A 21,202-nucleotide genomic window follows, 5' to 3' on the forward strand; every position below is an offset into this window, starting at 1 on the left:
ACAAGTGCTTTAACTCTGGATCTAAGGCACTTTGGAGCAAACTTTCCAAGATTTCCTAATCTTGTATAGCCACCCTACAAAGCAGAACGGCCACGAGTCATCTGCCGGCTGCGCTCCTGAGAGGGTCTGTGCTGAGTAGCTCACACACACAAATAGCAAGGGGTTTCCTTTTGTCTTTTTTTCCTCCTACCTGCTCTGGCTCCCCAGGCGTTTCGAGTTCCCCCGGAGGTCTCCCGCAGACAGGAGCGGCCTGGGATTGAGGATCTATGTTATTTACTGCACTACAATCTAGTAGCGTCCCGGTCGCCTAGGCAATGACATTGGAGCTGTTGAAAGCTATGTGAAAAGTGAGGCAAAGGCTTGTGCGCTCCTTCCTGGAATACGAGGCAGTTACAAGGGGGTGGGGAATGCTCAGCCAGGCGTGCTGGGGAATTAAGCTGGTCACCGGTGCCAAAGTGACTCCAGGGCAAGGCAACCCTCTGGGGCTCCAGCAGCAGAGTTACAGAGCCTGAGATGGCTGCTGTCAGGTTGGGAAGGAGACCCCATGTGCACAACAGCACCACTGGAAGCTCCGCACCCCACCAGATTGCTGCTCTGGAGCTGTTTTGGTGCTTGCATTGGTCAAAATGCTCCGCTCATCCCTCCTGGGGCATTACTGGCCTGGGGCAGGCCGTGCTCAGGATATACAAGGGCACTGCTGTTCGCCTGGCACTGCCTGCAGTGGGAGACTGTTCCCCAAAGGACAGCAGGACTGGGAGCCTTCTTCCTTGCTTAAACAGCTTCAGGGCCAGCGGCGGGCTGGCAGGCATTTTACAGCACTCACAAGGAGGCGGCCAGCATTACTCTTCCTTCTGCACTCCTCGACTATCTGTTTACTGACACCCATTTTCACAAGCTGAAGTTCTCCTGCTGACTTTCCCTTTCGACTGCATTCAGTCACTGGGGTGAAACCACTGAGAGGTGTTCGTGACCTTTAAAAAGTCGGTCGCGTGCTTGACTCACCCGCCTCCCTTCAGAGCCAAACAGCCAAAGCTCTGCCTGCAGGCACCCCAAAATCGCTGCCCCTGGCTTCAGACCAGCCCACAGGCTTTACGCGTGGGCAGGGCGAGAGGACAGATGGGTTTGTGGGACCCTGAACACATCGGAGTGACTGTAGCTGCTTTAAGGGCCTAAATGCACGATCCATAACGTGTCCTGAGGACGGGCCTGGAGCTGAGGTGGATGTGGGACGGGGTGTGCTGCCTTTGTGTGGCCACGTTGGGGCTGTGTACAGGCACCAAACTGACACGGATTTGAGAGCAGGGGCTGAGCAGTGTGGGGACATCGCCCTGTGGGGCTGTTGTTGCCAATGCTTTGCACATTTTGGGGCAGAAAAGCAGATCCTGGGCATTTTCCAGGTCCGCAGCTGCCCCAGGCCTACCGGGGGGGTGCACCCCAGTGTGGGTAGACCTGTCTCCCCCATCGGCAGCGACTCTCAGCTTTTTCTCAAAAAGAAAACAAACACCCTTAAGATCTTTAATTTTTAAAGATCCTGCGAGCTCTGCCTCTGCTGAGGTGCTTCATTTGCAGGTGGCAGCCGCCTGGCCTCTCCCCACCGCCAGCAATCAGCCGCCCGGCCCCAACCGCCTGGAAGCGCAGCGAGGCGGGGGGGAAGCTCAGCCCGCGGGGCACGGCGCGAAGCCGGCGCGGGCTCTCATTAACCCGGCTCATTTGCATGATAATTACTTTCAGCGCCGGGACTACATTTCCCGGCGTACATCGTGGCTCCCCCCCCGGCCTTATTGGCAGCCCGGCGGAGCGGCGCCTGCCCCTTCCTCCCGCCGCCGGCCCCGGGCGAGGGCCGGGCCGGGCCCCGCCATGAACTTCTCGGAGCCGTGCCGGCTGTCGGGGCTGCTGGGCAGGATCTCCCCCGACGGGAGGTGCCTGGTGGGTGCCCCCGGTACCGACCCGGTACCGGCCCGGCTCCTCCTGGGGCATCGCCCCCCGGCCGCTGGGCTGCGGCGGGGCCGTGTGAGGGGCTGGCGGGCAGCGCGGCGCCTTGCCCGGCCCCAAGGGCTGACGAGAAACCCCCCCCAAAAATGGTTTTGTTTGGGGGGAATTAGGGCTGATTGTGCCTGGCGAGCGGTCTGGGAGTTAATGAGCTCGGTTTGTTAAGTGACGAGAGGCCCCCCTGCTGGCTTAAGTATTCTTACAGAGGTTTGTGTTACAGCAGCTCTGTCAGTCAGGCCTTTCTAAAGGTGGGGGGGAAATAATAATAAAAAACAAACTGTAACTAAAGCTCTTAGGGTCAGCAGCGGTTCGTTGGGGTGCAGTGAGAGTTGTGGTTTGTAGCTCTGGCACACCACAGCTCAGCGCTGCCCTTGGTTTATCCCAGGCGTCGTGCGTGCAGTACCGGCTCATCGTGCGGGACGTGAGCACCCTGCAGATCCTGCAGCTGTACACCTGCCTGGACCAGATCCAGTATGTGGAGTGGTCGTCAGACTCCCTCTTCATCCTCTGTGCCATGTACAAGCGAGGGATCGTCCAGGTAAGCACCCGGACCAGGTACGTTTCCCGTGTGGCGTGAGGGAGAACGTATCAGCAAGCCGTTGCTCAGTGCTTTTGCTGCAGTAATTGATGTTATTCACAACGCGTGGCTTGAGGCTTTGTAACCCAGCAGGCTAATATTTACAGAACTATCACAAACATCTCAGTTTGAAAACAAGCAAAATTTGAATAAAATACCTAGCAAACCAATTTAAACCAAAGCTAGAGAATATTTTAAGGGTTTCTTATTTCAGCAGGAAACAAATACATGCAAACTTGCCAAGTGGGCTAAACCATGTTTGTTTTTAAATTGCTGGACCTTAGAATACTTATCACAGAAGAAAACTTGCTTTACAGTTTGTATTAACACACAGAGGTGTGGGGCTTACTTTTGTAGCGGAATCCAGCGCCAGTCCTTCATGGCTGCGGGCTTTCAGAGATTTCCTGACCCCTCTGGTATGTGATGCAGGAACTCTTCCTCAGCTGTGGCGTGTTCTTGCAAGAAGAGGTTTAGGTGAAGTGTTCGTTTGGTGCAGCCTGTTTGGTTTCCCCTCTGTCCTAGGTCTGGTCCTTGGAGCAGCCAGACTGGCACTGTAAGATAGACGAAGGCTCAGCAGGATTGGTGGCTTCATGCTGGAGTCCGGATGGTCGTCACATTCTCAATACAACTGAGTTTCATGTAAGTGTGAAGTCATGATTACTCTTGATGGTATCAGATGTTGCTGTCTGCACTTCGCCTCTTAAAATAACCAGAAGCTCTTAAAGCTGTAGTGGTGGTAAAGAACACCAAGTTTTCCTGTATTTACAGATGTAATCGAGCTTAATTCCAGTTTAGGTGTTATTCTGTTAACATTTTATTCTATTGCATTTGATACAATAGGGAATGGACACTTTAGTTTATACAGGTAAAATTGTGCGCTTAAGAGTAGGGATAACTGGCATTTATTGACGCTTTTTTAGTAATCATATGTGGTGTTGGTAGCTCAGGGAAAGCTCGGGGTTTCTAGCAAACAAGCATAACAAAACCACATCCACAAAAATTTAAGACTGGCTGTGGAATTAAAAAAAAAAAAGCTCTTAGGTTTATATCTTGGGAATGCTTACAGGAACACTTGATTTTATAGATAGGAGTCAGAAGGCTGTTGATAGAACCACTTGTGAAATTATAATTAAAGTGCATGCAAGTGCTTATTGATTAAGAGCCGTGTTCTGGTGTAGAAACTGAAGCGGTTTGTGTGTGCTGGACACAAAGGGCTTGTTGGAAGGCGTGTGGAAGTCTGACTCTCCACCTTTATAGTCTTTGGATTATAGCTGACGATTGATGTTATTCAGTGCAGAGAGGAACGGTCAGAAAATAACTAGGAACCACTTGGAAGAAGCTGTTCTTTTTGCTGTATCTAATCTTTTCAAAGCCAGATGACGCCTTGTTGTGCCACAATCCCCACTAGCAGTGAATTCAAATATTGCACTGCAAGATTTCCCTTTTTTAACCCACTGTCCAAATTTGACTAATAGATGGGGGAATTTGTCATGTGTGTGCATACTAGAGTTAGTGTAAGTGCTGAGGCTCTCGAGGAAACCTCTGAAAAAACATGCTTGCAGCTGAAGTGTAGCTCCCCGTGCACACATTGAGGAATTCTCTGGCAAGCCTGTTTAGTGTTTGGCCAGGGATTTTAGTGCTGACTGAAGTAGAGATTTTCTGGCTATAAAACAGTCTCCTTCCATTCTCCCCCACCCTTCTAGCTCATGGCTTATGAGGAGTGATGAATTTAAGCCTGACTTTTTCCAGGAATGATTCACCTTGATGGTGATTAAAATAAATGAGCCCAGAGCTTCAACCTGAAGTCAGTAAAGACACGCTTGTTACTCAGGCAGGAGCGTAGTAGTCTGTGTATACCCAAACTGAGGGCTGCTGCTATGTGCTACAAGTGAGTTCCGTACGGCACATGCGTGTGGGGGTGGACGAGCAAGTATTTATTACCTCCCAACAGAACTCGGTTTGACCTTAGAGGATTTCATTAAGCCTTTGCCAAGTTGGCATCTGTGTTGGGATAAGTTTTCTTTCCAGCTGTAAACAGGTTGCTAAATTAGCTTTTGTCAGACAGCTGCCTGGGTTATGCCGATGTCTGAGTTGTGTTTACCCTATAGCATGCTAAATCCATAGTCTGGTGGGGCAGACATGAGCAGTGCTCAAGACAAAAGTTGTCAGGACACTTAATATTGGTGTATTAGGTACCTTAGCAAATTCAAAGATCGCTCAGAGGGCTTAAAGCTTCCCTATGAACCAGTGCAGCTTGGCTTTGGTAGTGTGGCACTTGCAAACAGCATCAATTAATTACTCATACTTGTAATTCTTCAGGTCAGCATGTGAGCTGCACTGTAAGCTCACAAATAAATTTTATTCCTACTCAAATTTTTTGAAGGCATATGGTTATGCTAATTTATTTCCAGCAATCCATACTTACTTGTGCCACAGAAAACATATTTGTCAGCTATCTAAATCTTCATGTAATCACTGCAGTCAACAGCATGCTATGCAAGGCTGCTGGATGCTACAGTCTTAAGAGAGGAAGTATACACAGGTTCTCTAGTTCTACCAGGCAGCAGGAAATATTCAAAGGTGCTTCCAGACTTGAAAGGCATTTTTTTAATTGTCTGCTTCTATCTTAGAGCTGCACATGACAAGAAGCCAGAATAATTACAGCTTGACTTTTTCATCACCTTGTTGTTCATACCAAGCTAGAGTACAATTCTGTTAGGAAAAGCAGTTTTGAAAAATAAAATAGTGATCTGAAGGTACTTTTTTAGTGTTTTTAATCAATAAAGGCTTAATGAAAATTAGAAAAGCACTTTCTGAAAGCCTGCTATGTGAAATCTACCTGGAATCTGAAAAAGTTAGTGCATGGAGTCGATGATAGTGATTCACGTAGAGTCCTGGAGGGCAGCTTGTCATCCCATGGCTATTGTTTGCTATTCTGTTTTACAGCAGGTGCTTCCTCTCCTGCTGAAATCCTCTCCGTTTTGTGGGGCAGTTCTGTGCTCCTGCTGCATTGCAGTGTGTCTAGCACAGCAAGCTGATTACCAGAAGATTCCCCGTTCTCAGTTTGTCCTGTGGAAGATGTACCTGGTGTTGTTCCTCTTACAGTGCTGTCCTTCTGCCTGAATGTTGGATTGATAGGCACATGTAGAGCTTAAACGAGCTGTGGGTAAAAGATGCAGAGAAAGCAAATGGAGCTTTTGCTTCTTCAAAACTTCTAAGATTTGTGATAAATATCTGAAGATAATCAGTATTGTTCTGGAGTGCTTCTTTTAAGACCCATACTTACAAAGTGCATGTGCTGTACTCTCTAGTTCCACTGTAATGCCAAAGCGTTAAGGAACTTCTGTAGAACTCCAGCAGCAGAAAAAATGTGTGTGTTTGTGTATATTGGAGCTAATCCTTAGTAACTGGAAATGGCTACGTTGGTTGAAAAATGCTTTCTGTCGAGGAATGTGCTCTGAATAATCTTCTGAAATCCGGTGCTGACAGACACTGCTATGTAAGGAGGCTTTGTGACCCAGTCAAGTCTGGGACAAAAGTTGACAGTCATTTGAGATGCAAGGTTGTTTAAAAGTGTGTTTTTATCTATTGAAAATCACCAGTCTTACACCTGCCTATAGCTGTCAACATTGGGACGTAGTCCTGAACCCAGCACTGGAGACTGTTTATCACGTTACCATCTAAATACTTTTTATTTCTCAGCTGTTTTGGGGCTATTTTAAAAATGCTTCTGCTTTTGGTTTGTTTTTCCACTGCAAAACAACAGCTGAAAACCTCTCAGACACCATTATTATTTGGATTTGAGTTTGACAACTCCACTTAATCTAGTCACCTATAGTAAAGGATCCCTCAAAATGATCAGCCAAGAAGTGCTTGCCACGGACTTAGGGGCCACAGTCTGTTCTCCTCCTGGAAAAGCAATTGTCCCTTCCCTGTGAACTCTCTGAGAAAAGTCAGTAAGAAGAACACAACTAATTGTGATTTTTGTGGTGTCTGGCTTTCTTCTCATCCTCTTTGCGTGGCAGGGGTTGGACTAGAAGATCTCCAGAGGTCCCCTCCAGCTTCAGCCATTCTGTGATCTTGTTTCTGTCTCTCAATCACCTCTGTCAGCTGGGCAGTAAACCTCCTTGGGCTAGTTCATGTCAGCTTGGGCAGGATTGTGGAATAATGTTTCAGTTCCAGCTGGAAAGATGGAGGTTCCCCCTTCTTGGCACATCTGATTGTGAACATTGTTAGCCTGTGTAAGACGGGTCAGTTCCATAGGTGAAGCACACAGTGTGTCTTTCTTAGTTCAGAAAATGTTCTGTTTGTCTGGAGACAAAAAAAAAAAAAAATGAAAATCCTGATTTTGGGTGTCAAAGCAGCTTACTTTCACATGCTTTTAATGCTGGGACCAGGGAAGGTGTACTTGCCATTCCTCTTCTGAGGTGCAGTCTCGGGCAAGGCAGAGGTGAGAGCCCTTACATGCTCTGTGCTGTTTCTGGTAGAGGTTTCCCTCTCCCTACGCACTCAGCAGTGTGTTCTTGTGTTTTCTGAGGCTCTGAGCCAGTCTGTACGGTGCAGGATAGAAGTGTGTGTGACATGCAGCAGGCAAGGTGAGTTGGTTGTGAGGCCAAGCAGTAACACAAATGTAAGCTTGGATGCCTTTGTCAGGAAAAATTACAATCCAGACCTCAGCATTCAAAGCTTGCAGCTGCTAAGCTTGTATTAAGTGGCTGTAGAATGCATGTGTTGTGTGTCCTGCATGTTTTGTTCAGGGGAGGAACAGCAGCAAGTACATTTAACACTGCAATTAATAGGAGCAAGCAGCATATCACTATTGCAGTTGCTGTAGAAGAATGTGAGTAGGCATTGTGTTGGTATTTTTAAAGTAAATCTTGCCTGAAGAGCAGACTAACAACGTGGTATTCCTGTATGTCCGGAAGTGGGCAGTTGCAGTGATAAAACTTGATTAATGTTGCTCATCTAGTGGATTCCTCTAGGATCTGTTAAACTTCCAGGTTGGTGCTGTAGATGCCTAGCTGTAATTTCATAGCTGTTAAATAAAGGAGAAGAATAATAAAGGCTGCATCAAATAGTGGTCCAGTAGTGCCTTTGTTACAATCAGACTGGAATCTGGTTGTGCTCTTTCCTGTTATATTAAATGATAATGCTTCTTGTGTTGTCTTTTCAAGTCTCACAAACTTTTTTGTTTACAAAAGCAGTAGAAAAAAAACAGCTAGTGATGCTCTTTTGCTTTTGGACTCCACATATCTCTGGAGAGATGCAGCATTTGTTAGGTGTTCAAATCAATCTGCAGAATCCTATCAGTCACTTTTGCTAGAAAGCACATGTTAGCAGTAAGAAAAACCTCCACAGTCTGAGCATTAACAGGTAGAACAGATATACAGGATGCTACCTTGGGCTCCTCTCTCGCTAATGAATTGTACCAATTGCTTCAGAGAAGGAAAATAGGTATGGAGGACAAACAAAAAAAAAAAGTGCAGCAGAAACTTGTTCTGCTGCTGGTAGGTGGTTGGTGCTTGATGCAGGTGGGTGAGAGAATGGCAGATGGTGCTAAAGCTTTACTTATGTAGTGAATCAACTGATTTTGTTGTTCAGTAGTCTTGGGAAAGATGGTTTTACGACCATTGTTCTTTATTGCAAAAATAGTTTTTACCTGTTCCCTTACCTTGGTACAATAAAACATAGGAAAACACAAGGAAAAAACTTACACTGGAAACATTCCTTGCTCCAGATATAAATGCAAAGGTTCACATGACATCCTGATTGATGCACATATGTCTGGTGTGGCTGCCGTTGCTAAGGCAGAGAAGTATTTGTTTTTAATTGAATAATCTGCAGATGGCAACGCAGAGCTTCCAGAATGCAGGCTGTGACCTTGAAGAGCTGCGGAGAGGCTTGTTTGGCAGCTGACTGCCTTCTCTGCAGTTCTTGATTTGTGGATGCACAGGTCTCCAGAAATACCCGAGACAGGATGTTTAATGCGTTTCTTTGCACACTGTATTGTAGTTCTCTTCTAGTTCTTTAATTATGTAATGTTGCCTTCTTGTGGGTGGCTGAGGGAAGAGAAAAATGCAAATCAGCTGTCAAAAGCTGAGTGTCTTTAAAAGAAAGTCTTCTCTTTTAGTAGCCCTATCTCAAGAGACACAATACTCGTAAGCTGCAGCAATTTCTCATCTATTCATAAATGCAATAAACTCCTCATTTCTTTTCCAGATCCTATGACGAAACTGTTTTTCCAGCTGAAAAGCATCTATGTACAATATACATTGTCAATTGAAGCTAGATTCGTGCTGACCTCCCCAACTTCAATATTAACAAAGTGCTTGTGTCTGTATGGGTGTTATGCACCTGTACCCCTCTAGAGTATTTGATACGTGTATGTAATAATCTGAAATAAGTGTCCTTGCTAACTGAAGAGAATTCAGGAGAGAATTCCTTGCAGGTTTTCTTAGGACTTGTTTGAATAATAGCAAAGCATAATTAAACCACAGAAGATGTGTTTATTGTGTTGTTGAACTAGGTTGTTTGTGTTTTTGTTTTTATTTTTTTAATCTACAAAAATAAGCAAATAATTCCTTGTTCTCTCTTTGCAACAGCTGCGGATAACTGTGTGGTCCTTGTGCACCAAGTCTGTGTCTTACATCAAGTATCCCAAAGCTTGTCAGCAAGGTGAGTGTCACTACTTGAACAGGGGGATGTTATTCTTAATGTGGCACAAAGAGAAACAAAGTTGATGTGTGAAGATGAAGCTCCTGTTTCCAAACAGAGCAGGGTTCTTAGTCCCTCCCTGCTGAAGGGCTGGCTGCCCTCAGAGGTGCACAGCTCTAAAATCAGTACCCGTTTGCCAACTACTGCAAGTGTTGCCCTAGGATCTGAGGTCCTCTTCCTCACTGAGAGGATTACAGCTCTCTATGTACCTGTTCTTTCTGTCCTGGTCCCCTTCTGAAAGGTCCTATAAGACATTAAATTAAGCTGGATGCACTGTGATGAAAAGCACTAATCCAAAGTGTCTCATTACACATGAAAAGATTTAAAAAGGAAGCTCCTGTCAGAGCTGTCTGCAGCATGACTGTGGTTAGCAGCTTCCCGGCTGAGGTTTACGTATAATAGTCACACATGTGAAGAAGATGGCGAAGTATTTCTTCTTTTATAAGAGTGGACAGGACACACACCTGGAACTTGATGGGACACTGGTAATTGCATACCTGACATGCAGCTAGGCCAAATGCACTGTTTGTTTGAAATCTATGGACTTCATGTAACAACTATGTCAGTAATCAAACAGTCTGTTGAGAAGTGTCATGAAGTTCTGCAGTAGCTGGAAAGCTGCATCATTAGAAATCCTATTTGAAGTCCAAGAATTGCATAAGCAAATTAGTGAAAACTGCTCATTGACTTGATTAATGGGATCTTCTGTAAAAACTAAGTTTTTCCCCCCTTTACTCTTACTTCCCCCTTGAATTAGGCTTAACTGCTTTTCACTGCAGAGTCATCACTTACTCTGCCTTACCTTGTCTTAGTGTTGCCTTTCTGTCTCCTTGTCAGGGATTGCTTTCACTAAGGACGGCCGCTATATGGCAGTAGCAGAAAGACGTGACTGCAAAGACTTCGTCAGCCTCTTCGTATGCAGTGACTGGCAGCTACTCAGGGTAAGACATGTCCCTGTCTTCCACAGCTTCTGCATAGACTACAGCCATCTGTTGTACACTGCTTTAAACGCTGTCACTTGGGTGACATGAGCTTCTTTACAACAAACTGCTGTAGTAATGGTAGTGAAGGTATCTGATGATTGACAAAGTGATCATTTGAAATGTTTAATATAAATTGTTTTATTTTCAATTTTAAAATGAGAATGGTCTATGAAGAATACATGCTAGCATGTCTTGGAGAACTGGATGAATCTGGGAAGTTACAACCTTTTCTGAGACAAGGAGGAATTAGGGTAGCCAGATTTCTTGACTGATTTGATGTAACCACCTTTGTGTTTTTTTATGAAATGCCTTTTTAAGATGCAGCAACTTTTTGCCCTTTTCCAGAAAAAGAAACCACAGAAACTGTAGAAATATTTTCTTTCATAATAGCAAAGTATCTATTTCTACACTAGTGTACAAAATGCTGTTACCTTTGTGGGAGAGTTTAAAAGGACAGAACTAGGGATCATGTTTAGGTCAGATCCAATGGTATTTGGTAGTACAATGTTTCTAATTACTTCTCTTTTGGGGACAGCATTTTGACACTGAAACACAAGACCTGTTTGGGATCGAATGGGCTCCCAATGGCTGTGTTCTGGCAGTGTGGGATACGTGTCTTGAGGTATGAGGAAAAAGCTTGCTTACTTAGAATTTGGGTTGTTTTTTTAGAGCTGCCATGTACAAAGCAGTGACTGAAATAGCTAGTATTGTAATCCTTAAACAAATATAACAAAAGCTGAACTCAAATGAAACCCTTTAAAATAGACTTGTATTGTTAATGGGCATCCTTACAGGTGTATGTCAAACTGTTATGTAAGTCTTTATTTAATGATAACATCATTACATTAGATTTGTGATTTATCTAAAAATCCATTAGTTTGGATTGTGAATGTTGTGGAAGCAGCTATTCAGATAAATGAGTTATTCTTTAATATTGTGGAAATCTTATATTATGTTGCACAATAATTCTGTGTGTCTATGCCTAGAGCCTCACCTCATATCACAGATAAGACACTCTGCCCTTTGTATTAAATTTCTGTGTTTTACCCCAGGAGAGCTTGGCAAGAGTGGTTTTGCCTGCCTACGGCTTTTAATGATATTCTTAGTATTTAGAATTAATCAACTTTTTTTTCAGTATAAAATATTGCTGTACTCCCTCGATGGCAGACTGCTGTCCACATACCGGGCGTATGAATGGTCCTTAGGCATAAAATCAATTGCCTGGAGTCCCAGCAGTCAATTTTTGGCAATTGGCAGCTATGACGAAAAGGTAAGAAGTAGGTGTTTTTCCTTTTCCATCTAAACCATTTGCAGAATTTTGTCATAACAGTTCTGTCTTGCAATGCTTCTTTGAATTAGGTGCGTATCTTGAACCATGTAACTTGGAAAAAGATCGCAGAGTTCGAACATCCAGCAACAGTTGCTAACACAAAGACTGTAAGTATTAATCCAAAACCTATCGATAATTACCAGTACTTTGGTGCAGGTATTTGTATCTGAAGATGCCAGCAAGTGCATTTCATGCTGGAGAGTTGTGTTTTTGTTTTTTTTTTTTTTTCCTTGTAAGGTATAAACAGTGTTTGAGAACTCCCTTGAAAACTAGGGGATGTAAGAGAAACAGGAATCCTTCCAAATTTTTTGGAATATGCACATGATTCTCAGTGTTGGCACCAGTCTCAGGACTTCTGTCATATGCCAGTGTATTTTGATGTAGATGGTGATTGCGTTAGCAATTTGGGTTATGCAGATGACGAGGACAAACTGGGGAACTTAACAGAAGCGATTTCTCAACTTCAAACAGCATTTGAAGTGGATTGTGATTTAATTTGTCTTGTATTTACAAGCTCATTGAGCTCACCTAAAGAGTGTTTCCTGTAAACATCTGTCATTGTTTTTCTCCTTGCCTATGTGTAGTCTCTCACCCCATAGATTGTGGGTAGTTGGCAGCAGGCAGAAAGCTACAGCTCTTATTCCAAAAAGTTGCTCTCATTCTTCAGGTCTTCAAGGTAAAAACAGCGTAGTAGTGCTGCGTGCCATTGAGGAGGAAGGCCTAGTCTTGTATCTGGATAGATGTCCTTTAAGAGTTCACATGTGTAGGCTGTTAAGTCTGCAAAATCCCCATGGCTGTGCTGATGCCTCTTAACCAGAAGCAAGGCACGATCCATTAAATGCCCTTCAGCGAAACTTCTCATTTCATTTACTTTCACTTTTGTTTATTTGTCACAGGAGTGTTTTCTTGATCATGGTTCCAATAAACCGATGTTTCACTGAGAATGTCAGACTCAGTATTTGCCTGCTGGAACCCTTTGCTCCTTTAATGAGCTATGGGGTGCTGAGGTGTAATACACTTGAGTAGTGCACTCTCAACAAGCGAACTCTCACTTGTTTCTTTGTAGGTTGTGTATAAAGAAGTGGAGAAACCTTCAGCTGTGGAAATGGAGAGACTTTCTTTCCCACCAACAAGAGCGTTGGCTAGTTCTCTCTTCAGCACACAAAGTAAATGTAAGCCAGAGTTCACTAAAATGAAACACTCGAGCTTGCCATTTGAAGTCTTTCCATAAATAAACATCATAGGTAAACTCTGCCTGTTTGATACTGGAATGGATCCTCTGGATGCTCTGCTCAGGCCTCCTGAGGCCAGCTAGTGAGGTATTGTACAAGTGAACTGTAATTGCTTGGGCATAGGAGATGTAGCCAGATCTCAATCCTGGAGTTGCTTGAAAGAATTATCTTAACATTGTGTGGTTTTTGTTTCTGATCTGTTCAACCTATACAATATTATCTCACACCTTGGAGTTAATTTAACTCTAGCAGATAAGAGTGATAGTTCACCTGACTAGTAATTAAGAATCTTATCATAGTGTGTGGCAGTTCTAGTGATTTAAAAAAAAAAAAAAAGAAATTGGAAGCTGTTGCAGCATTGCTATTTCTTTTAGGATAATGATTAATCCTTTAGTATGAGGTTGTGTAAAAAAGCAAGAAAAGAGGACTAGGCTTTTGTCTGGGAAGCTGTAGTTCTAGCAATGCTTTAAGCTTACTCCTCATGACAATGGACTCTGAAATACTAAAGAGGAAGTAGACAAGGTATAATGAGTATTTTTCTATTGTTTATCTTTTTTGTGGTACTGTAACAGTAAATCGCCTTTGCCTTGCATTGGTATTTGTTAGAGATACATATTTTTCATGGTTTAGTTTCAGAACTGCTAGGATTTCTAGTCCTTTTTTTTTTTTTTTGGTAGAAGGGTAAGAACTGTTGATATGAAGATGCAATGTCTTAAATACTGAGGTTTCTGATTGAAACATCTTGGAGAAGAGTCAAATCCTGTCCTATCATTTGAGAGATTTTTTTAATAGTCGGAATAAAAATATTTTGTCTGTGCAGGCTTGTTTAGTAACACACTTTTATTTCCACTTGCAGATGACATTTCCCAGGTGCCAGTCTCTTTCCAGTATATCAAACCAGTTGCTGATAGGGCTAACCCCAAAATGGGGATTGGGATGTTGGCATTCAGTCCAGATAACTGCTTCCTGGCAACCAAAAACGGTGAGTTCCTACTGCCCCCAACTAAAGGGGAAACCTCATTATACGTGGTGTTTTCTTACAGAAATGGGCAATAATGGATGAATTATTTTGCACTGTGGAGAGACTCAGGCCCTATTTAAAATTGGATCTCTGCTGTGTAAACACTTTACTACAGCGGAAATTCAGTGTATGTTCTGTGTGTAGCATGTGTAAAGTACTGTGAGCTGTGAGACCTGCTTATCATTACGTTACCTTGGTTTTGGCTTTATATTTAACAGAAATAGTCTGTTCTATATTTCCTCAAATCTATATGAGGTCACTGTATTGGAAAATGAAGTACACAAATCCTTCCTCTATTTATACAGCGTGTGTGTCTTGGAAGGCAGAATTCTTTACAACCTGTCACAGTGCAACTTTTGATTAACACAAATAGTAAAAGTTGTGGGATTAACATTCAATTTTTCCCTTTGATGGGCCCAAGGGCTGTTTACATCAGGATGCAAAAGTTGTGGTTCAGAGTAAAAGCCTACTAACAGAGGAGCGTAATTGTGAGTAATTTGATAAAAGCCAGTGAAGGACTGGAAGACAAATTGAGTTGCTTCTAAGAAGGCTGAGAGATCTGTTTTTCCTTCTGCTATTCACATGATTACCTCTGTTTTCTGACAGATAACATTCCTAATGCTGTCTGGATCTGGGACATTCAAAAGCTGAAGCTATCTGTAGTCCTAGAGCAGCTGTGTGCCATCCAGTCTTTCCAGTGGGATCCACGACAACCTCGACTTGCTGTGTGCACAGGAAATAGCAAAGTCTACTTATGGTCCCCAGCTGGATGTGTGTCAGTGCAGGTTCCAGTGGAAGGTAAAGCTCTGCAATTACTTCCACAAGCAATCATCAGCTTCTAATAAACTTTTTTTTCCACTTTTACATTGGTCCAAGCATTATCATGTAAAGGTTTAGCTGTGTTCTTGGAGCTTCTTAACCAGGTGTTTCTACCTTTTAAAAAGACATTTGAAATGAGGCAGCAGACACAGTAAAATACATCATGGACAGAGCACAGGGGCTAATGATTTTAATTGTTGCATTGTGTGATATGTTGAGTTCTTAAGCTTTACATTCATGTAAGTTTATTTACATAGAAATGGTCACTGTGCAGAATGCCAAGTGTTGTAACACTTGAGGTATTCTGAAAACAACTAAATTACAACTACAGAAATACTAGCAGGGAAAAATGTGTTAAGTCTGGTATATAAAGATAGAACATATGGGAACCTGAACTCTAGGTCAGCCTGTGTTATGAGAAGCTTTATGGTTTGCAGTGAGTGATACCAGGCCATTAGCTAGATCAATGTCTTTCTGCTTATTAAACAGAAAAATAAATCAGATTCAGTTTTTTCCTCTCTCCACAAGTAGCAGCTGGATCATCAGAGCATGCAGCTCTGCAGCAGTGGACAGTCTCGTGGCATTTGTTTGCATTAAAATGATGAGTCTCCAAACTTGCTTATGCTTGTATATGGAGTACAAAGTAACTGTCCATTTTGAGGAAATAGTCAGTAACACAGATTACTTGCACTGAGATGTTAGAGAGTGGATTGGCTCTACAACAGGAACAAAAACTCCATGTTAAAGCTTCTAAAGTAGGAGAACATTTTTTTGCAATGTGTATGACTTAGCCTAGGAAAAGGTAACCAAAATAAGACGTGGTTTCTTGCTGACAAACTGTGATCTGTTTCTGCAGGTGACTTCCAGATTGTCTCTCTCTGCTGGCATCCTAGTGGAGATTCCATGGCACTTCTGAGCAAGGAGAACTTCTGTATGTGTTACTTAGAAAGAGAAGAGGTGAAGTAACTGTCAGCTGCATTTAAAAATGCTTTCAAATTTGAGGAAGAGGGTCAAACCCCATTGCCCAACCTTGAAGGTTTTTGTACTTCTATTTATTTGAAGGAGTGTAACCAAACTCCAATCTGTAAAGTACTGTTTATATTTGAGTGGTGTTGCAACTTAAGCATAGAGAATGAAGTCTGAATTTTAAGAAAACTAGTTCTCATGTAGTTGAACTTTCTTTGAAATTGTCAACTAGGGAATTTCACTTCTAAGATTGTATGAGTGTATATAATGTATAGCTGTTATTTAAATTTGATAATTTCCAATAAATATTTTGATAGTTATAAACTTGGTATGACTCTCACTATAAACCTGTACTGCCCTAGATTTACTGCACTGAATCTTTCCAAGGATCATACCTGATACTTTTGAATACATTACAGGGAACTGAAAGGGGAGTTTCTGAACCAACTATCTAGTGTTCAGTAAGGAAAGAGCTGTTGGACCATCCTTTATCTTTCATTTGAGTAGCCAGCCTATGATTCTTCAAGGGAAGGGACATTTACCAATTTATTTTTATCTTCTCCTACTTAATTTGACAGGCTCAGTCTCCACAAAATGAAGAGCAGCGAACAAATTTAGTTGGCATTTAACTTTATTGCAAGATAAAATAAATAGATACCTTAGAAAATGCATTGAGAGGGGCATGCAGCTTGTTGCATTCCATCATGATTTCAGCTTTATATAAATTTCAGAAATCCACATCTACTTCAAGTTCAAGAAAATACCACTACAGCACTTACTCAGTATTGCAGTTATGCAGACAAATGCTCTGATAGAGCAGCGTATAGAAGGTCCTACGCAATGGCAAAGCTTGTTACAGTAACCTCAGGAGTAATTCTAGTTTTAGTATCTCTTGCTCCTGAAATGCAGTACTAGAGAGGGTAAGTGCAAGAATGAATAAATAAAGACTGACACACAGTGCTTAAATTTTTAGGTATTAGGAAGTCCTGTACTGCTGCTGTCCCAAACCACAGTAAATTTAGGAAAAATTACAAAATATAAATCTAATCAAAGTAGAATTACTTTAAGTTATAAAACTGTTCCTGTAAATAATAACTTTGAAGGCAAATGTGTTTGAGGCTTTTGGCAACACTCTCAAGATAGTCTTTATTCTATGGTTGCAGCAAGAAAACACAAACTGGCAAGTTAGACTCAATTAAGAAGGAACTATTTTTACAAAAAGCTAATACATTCAGCCATATCCGTCAGTTTATAAAGTAATGGTTCGTGTACACTGCTCTGCTTCTGAGCAGATGTGGCAGTGCAGCTTAACAAAACTTGCTGACTGTTTTGCTAAAGAATGACTGACACAGCTTTCAAAATTCTTAATAGGCATTAATCAAAATGCTAAGATTACTGTAACTGAGGCACTAATACCGCTTTAAACAGTCATAAGCACGCCACATGATTTGACACTGTATAGGGCACTAATATGGCATGAATGTGCTGCAGTGCCTTGGAGATCTGTAGAGTGCAGCAGAAATCAATCGCATGGAATTAACAGGGAAGAACATGTAGTTAGAAGTAACGACTGCTCGCTGGCCCTGTGTAAGACCCAATAAGAACTGTAAATTAGATACAGAATACGAGAGTGACACCACCTTGTGTCCACTTCAGGTTAAGCTGGCTTGTGCATTCTAGTGATTTCCTTAACAACCAGGGCTTCCTGGGACTGATTAGTTCTACAACCACCCCCTTTTGTTCCTCTAACTTTTCCCCTTTGATTATCAAATATTCTGCCACAGTGTGCACTCTCCCCAGGAGACTAATATAAAATCACCTTCCCTTGAAAAGATTAAATGCAATGAATTTTAAAATCCAATTTTGCCTCTTGTCATGGAGTAGCCAAGTTTGGCTTCGTTGTTGATGAAGGACATCAATCCCAGGTAGGTTTCGATCAGGAGAGGACGCTCCAGCACTAGCACACCGTTAGCCCTTCCTGGCAATGGACACTCCTTGTGGGCCTTCTTCACAGCTTGAATTAGCTGGGTTTTAAAGTTTTCCAACTGAAAGAAAAAAAAAACAAACACCAAGATGTTTTTCCATTGTTTTAAAAAGCGTTAAGCTTTCACAGGCAAAGAGCTGCTGATGTTGAAGTTTAAAGCATTAACACTACAGCTGTAGTTGTGATGGACCTTGCATGTCATAATCTTTACTGTCTGACATTTAACATGGAGAATGGGGAGACGGCTTGCAGCTCTAAGTTCTGTCTTTGATTTAGCTGCTTCTGTTTGATTTACCTGCTGTGTCTTTTCAAAAATAATCTAAGTAGTATCCAGCCTATGATACCAAGAAGCCATCTAGAATAGGAGAGGCGATTTCCTTACTAGGCAGAGGGACGTGATCTTCTCATCAGCGTCTGCCATGGGATGTTCGGTGAAGGTGGCGTACGGGACGCTTGTGGACCACGGGTTCCATCGGCTGATGAAGGAGGCACGGCTTTGCTTGTCCCACTGAATGCGAACCCCAATGCCTTCTCGCCTGATGTGGAGGACAGCAGAATTGACACAATTTTTTTAGTCTTTGCAGTGAGTTTAATTAGAGGCATACCTTCTGAAAGTCCTACTTAAAACTGGCAGCTAAACTGTTTGGTAATATGCTTTTCTCTAGGAAAGTGATAAAATAATTAAACTTTAAATAATTCCATCCCTGAAACACGTAAAGAGACGTTCAGCTAAGTGCAAAAAGGTAAAGCTGATGAGACATCTAGGACACAAAGGCTAAGCCATATTGTCTGCAGTGACCTACACTTCAGTATGACCTGACCTTTACTCCTGGCTTTCTAATACTGCTCCGGTGCTGCTGCTGCTCACTGCGTTATCTAATGGCAATGAACTTCTCCCACATCTGCTGGTCTTGTCCTGGAGCAACTTGCTTTTAATGCAACTAGTAAGTGTCCAAGCAAGACCGCAGCTACTCTGATCTTCCAAAGAAGTTTCAGTAACTGTAAATGAAGTCAACGAGTTAACACCAGCAAGAGGAAGAATTCTCAAAAGGTGCCCAATGTTTAAAACCACAGGTTGTCAGCCCAAGCTACTTAGGGTAATGCCACAATATTACTGCATCAACTTACTTGTTCAGAGATTTAGGTGGGAACTCAAACTCTCCTACAGAGATTGTATCAACTGCATTGAGTGAGATCCTCGTCACATGCTGGCACTGCAGGCTGATGAAGTCGTATTTACAGATCAGAAGGGACCGGTCTGTGATGAGCACGAGACGCTCCTTCTCGTTGTTCCAGTGGTCAATTCTGGGAAGGTAACGAGAGCGAGCCTTAGGGGTCTTCTTGGCTGTTGCCACGTTGCTTGGTGTTGCCACATTTACTAAATCAATAACTGCATTTGTGCAAGGATAGGGTAGAGAAATAGTCTTCTGTAACTGTGTGGTGACTTAACGTTTTCATCTGGAAGCGCATCTGCACACCCAAATCGTCAGTTTCTTCATGTTTAACACAAGATCTTACCTTTCCCTGCATGTTTTGGCACACTACCTTCTTGAACCACCACAGCTGAGACAACTTCATCCTCAGGGCATCTAAAGCTGCTCCTACTTTCACTCTGAGGGTGATGAAATCAGCATTCAAACTTGACACCTACTAGAGCTTATTTTTACCACTTTGACCGTCTTACAAAAATTAACAAACGTCGTTTCACCAGGAACAGAAACGTAAAGCTGACGAGACCACGATTATTCTCATGGTGCAATGGTGAATTACAGCCAGGGGCTGCACAGAGCCTCTCTGGGGGACAGGGCACGCTCCCTGCCGCCCCGAGGTGCGCCGTGGGGTACAGCCTGGAGCCGGCTGCTGCTTGCAATGGGGAAACTGGGGCCAAAAAATGGGAAATTGGGGCCAGGAAGTGAGGGCTGGGATTTCGGGTCTGGGGGCTCAGAAATGGGGTCTGAGGGCTGGGATTTCGGGGCTGTGGGTTGCCTGCAGCCAGCAGCAGCTCCTGCCTGGCCCCCAGCCCCTCACATTCCGTCCCCCCCCCTTCAGCTCCGCTCACCACGAGGGGCCAGGCCCCCTGTACCCCATCGCCCCCCCCCCCAGCCCCCTTTTACCCCCCTTTATCCCCCCCAGCCCCCTTACTCCGCCAGCAGCCACACGCTCTGCACCTCCCCGTCCTCGGCGGGTGTCAGCACGGCGCGGATCTCCCCCACCGCCTGCTCCACGGCTCCGGGCTGCGGGGAGAGCAACGGGACGGGGGCGGTGAGGCGAGGGGGGGGAAATTTGGGGAAATTCAGGGGAAATTCGGGAAAAGGGGGGGGTGGGTGCCGGGGCCGGGCCCTACCCGGAACACGAAGAAGTCCCGCAGGCGGCCGCGGCGGGTGGCGGTGCGCACGGGGAGCGGCCTCAGGCTCTGCCGGGCCGGGGGCGCCGGGGGCCCGCGGGGGGACAGCGGCACCGGGGCCGCCACCCCCAGCACGGCCGCGGGGCCGCAGCCCCCCGGGGGGCCGCCCGCAGCATCGCCCAGCGCCAACATGGCGGGGGAGGGGCGGGGCCTGGGGAGGGGCGGGGCTAACAGGGGGCGGGGCTGAAGGGAGGGAGCGGGGAGGGGGCGGGGCTTGGGGGAGGGTTAGGGTTAGGGTTGGAGTTAGGGATGGGGTTGGATTTAGGGTCAGGGGTTAGATTTGGGGTTGGGGTTAGGGTTAGATTTAGGGTTAGATTTAGGGTTAGATTTAGGGTTAGAGTCAGGGGTTAGATTTAGGGTTAGGGTTGGAGTTAGGGTTGGGGTAGGGGTTAGGGTTAGGTTTAGATTTAGGGTTGGGATTAGGGTTAGATTTAGGGTTAGGGTCAGGGGTTAGATTTAGGGTCAAGGGTTAGTTTTAGTGTTAGATTTAGTGTTGGGATTAGATTTAGGGTTAGGATTAGTGGCTAGATTTAGTGTTGGGGTTGGATTCAGGGTTAGGGTTAGGGGTCAGATTTAGGGTTGGGGTTGCTTTAGGTTCAGGGGTTAGATTTAGGATTAGATTTAGGGTCAGGGATTAGATTTAGGGTTAGGGTTATATTTAGCATTAGGGTTTTGGTTCAGGTTAGGGTTTGGGTTAGAAGGGTTAAGGTTTGGGTTAGATTTAGGGTTAATATTTGGCTTAGCTTTATGTTTAGGGCTAGGATTCAGGTTAGGTTTAGGGTTAGGGTTCAGCTTCACGTCTGGCCTTGGGTTCGGGTTTTGCTTTTGGTTTTTGTTTATGTTTGGGGTAGGGGTAGGGTTTGGGGTGGCCGCACTGGCAGTGGTGTCATAGTCACCGAGCAGGGCTTGCACCAGTCCAGGCCCTCGCCCGCTCCTGGTGCTGAGGACACGGGGCAGGGGCGCAGATTGTGGCCGTGACCCCACTGCCCAGAGGCACAGCAAGGGGCAGCCGCAAGCTGGAGCCCCAAAGCTGGAGCCCCGGCAGCAAAGGTGAAATGATGCGGGGGAACCACTGGCAAGTTCACGTTTGCGTTTCCCCAGCCTCTGTCCTTATTGCGGATATTTTCTCGGCTCTTTTTAGAGCCCCGCTGCCTCCCTGACCTCCTGCCCGCAGCCCTCGCTC

General features: G+C 44.3%; 3 protein-coding genes across 4 annotated transcripts in view; 1 reads left to right on the plus strand and 2 right to left on the minus strand.

Annotated features, from left to right (window-relative positions):
• The window catches only part of TP73 (tumor protein p73), a 35,656-nt gene extending 32,577 nt beyond the window's left edge, over positions 1–3,079 (minus strand). Inside the window, exon 1 of one of the 2 annotated variants that reach the window (XM_084495117.1) lies at positions 2,916–3,079. In XM_084495117.1, the coding sequence (XP_084351243.1) occupies positions 2,916–2,947 (32 nt within the window). In that variant the 5' untranslated portion in view covers positions 2,948–3,079. Of the gene's footprint in view, positions 1–190; positions 1,160–2,915 lie in introns of those variants that run through there. The other variant, XM_084495119.1, reaches the window with a different exon arrangement.
• On the plus strand, positions 1,809–16,936 carry WRAP73 (WD repeat containing, antisense to TP73). Its single transcript, XM_084495123.1, has 12 exons — positions 1,809–1,926; positions 2,375–2,527; positions 3,089–3,205; positions 9,169–9,241; positions 10,118–10,221; positions 10,799–10,885; positions 11,399–11,533; positions 11,623–11,700; positions 12,660–12,765; positions 13,682–13,807; positions 14,453–14,644; positions 15,522–16,936. Exons 1-12 carry the CDS (start codon positions 1,858–1,860, stop codon positions 15,629–15,631), a joined length of 1,350 nt encoding a protein of 449 aa, XP_084351249.1. The 5' UTR covers positions 1,809–1,857; the 3' UTR covers positions 15,632–16,936.
• Positions 16,245–20,170, minus strand: TPRG1L (tumor protein p63 regulated 1 like). Its single transcript, XM_084495124.1, has 5 exons — positions 19,960–20,170; positions 19,758–19,849; positions 18,744–18,920; positions 17,998–18,151; positions 16,245–17,676 (listed from the first exon to the last, which is right to left on the minus strand). The coding sequence occupies exons 1-5, from the start codon at positions 20,149–20,151 to the stop codon at positions 17,482–17,484; spliced, it is 810 nt and encodes a 269-aa protein (XP_084351250.1). The 5' UTR covers positions 20,152–20,170; the 3' UTR covers positions 16,245–17,481.
• Positions 20,171–21,202: the final 1,032 nt, after the last annotated feature.

The sequence above is a fragment of the Aythya ferina genome, assembly GCF_964211825.1.
Source record: "Aythya ferina genome assembly, chromosome: 21".
Taxonomy (NCBI): Eukaryota; Metazoa; Chordata; class Aves; order Anseriformes; family Anatidae; genus Aythya; species Aythya ferina.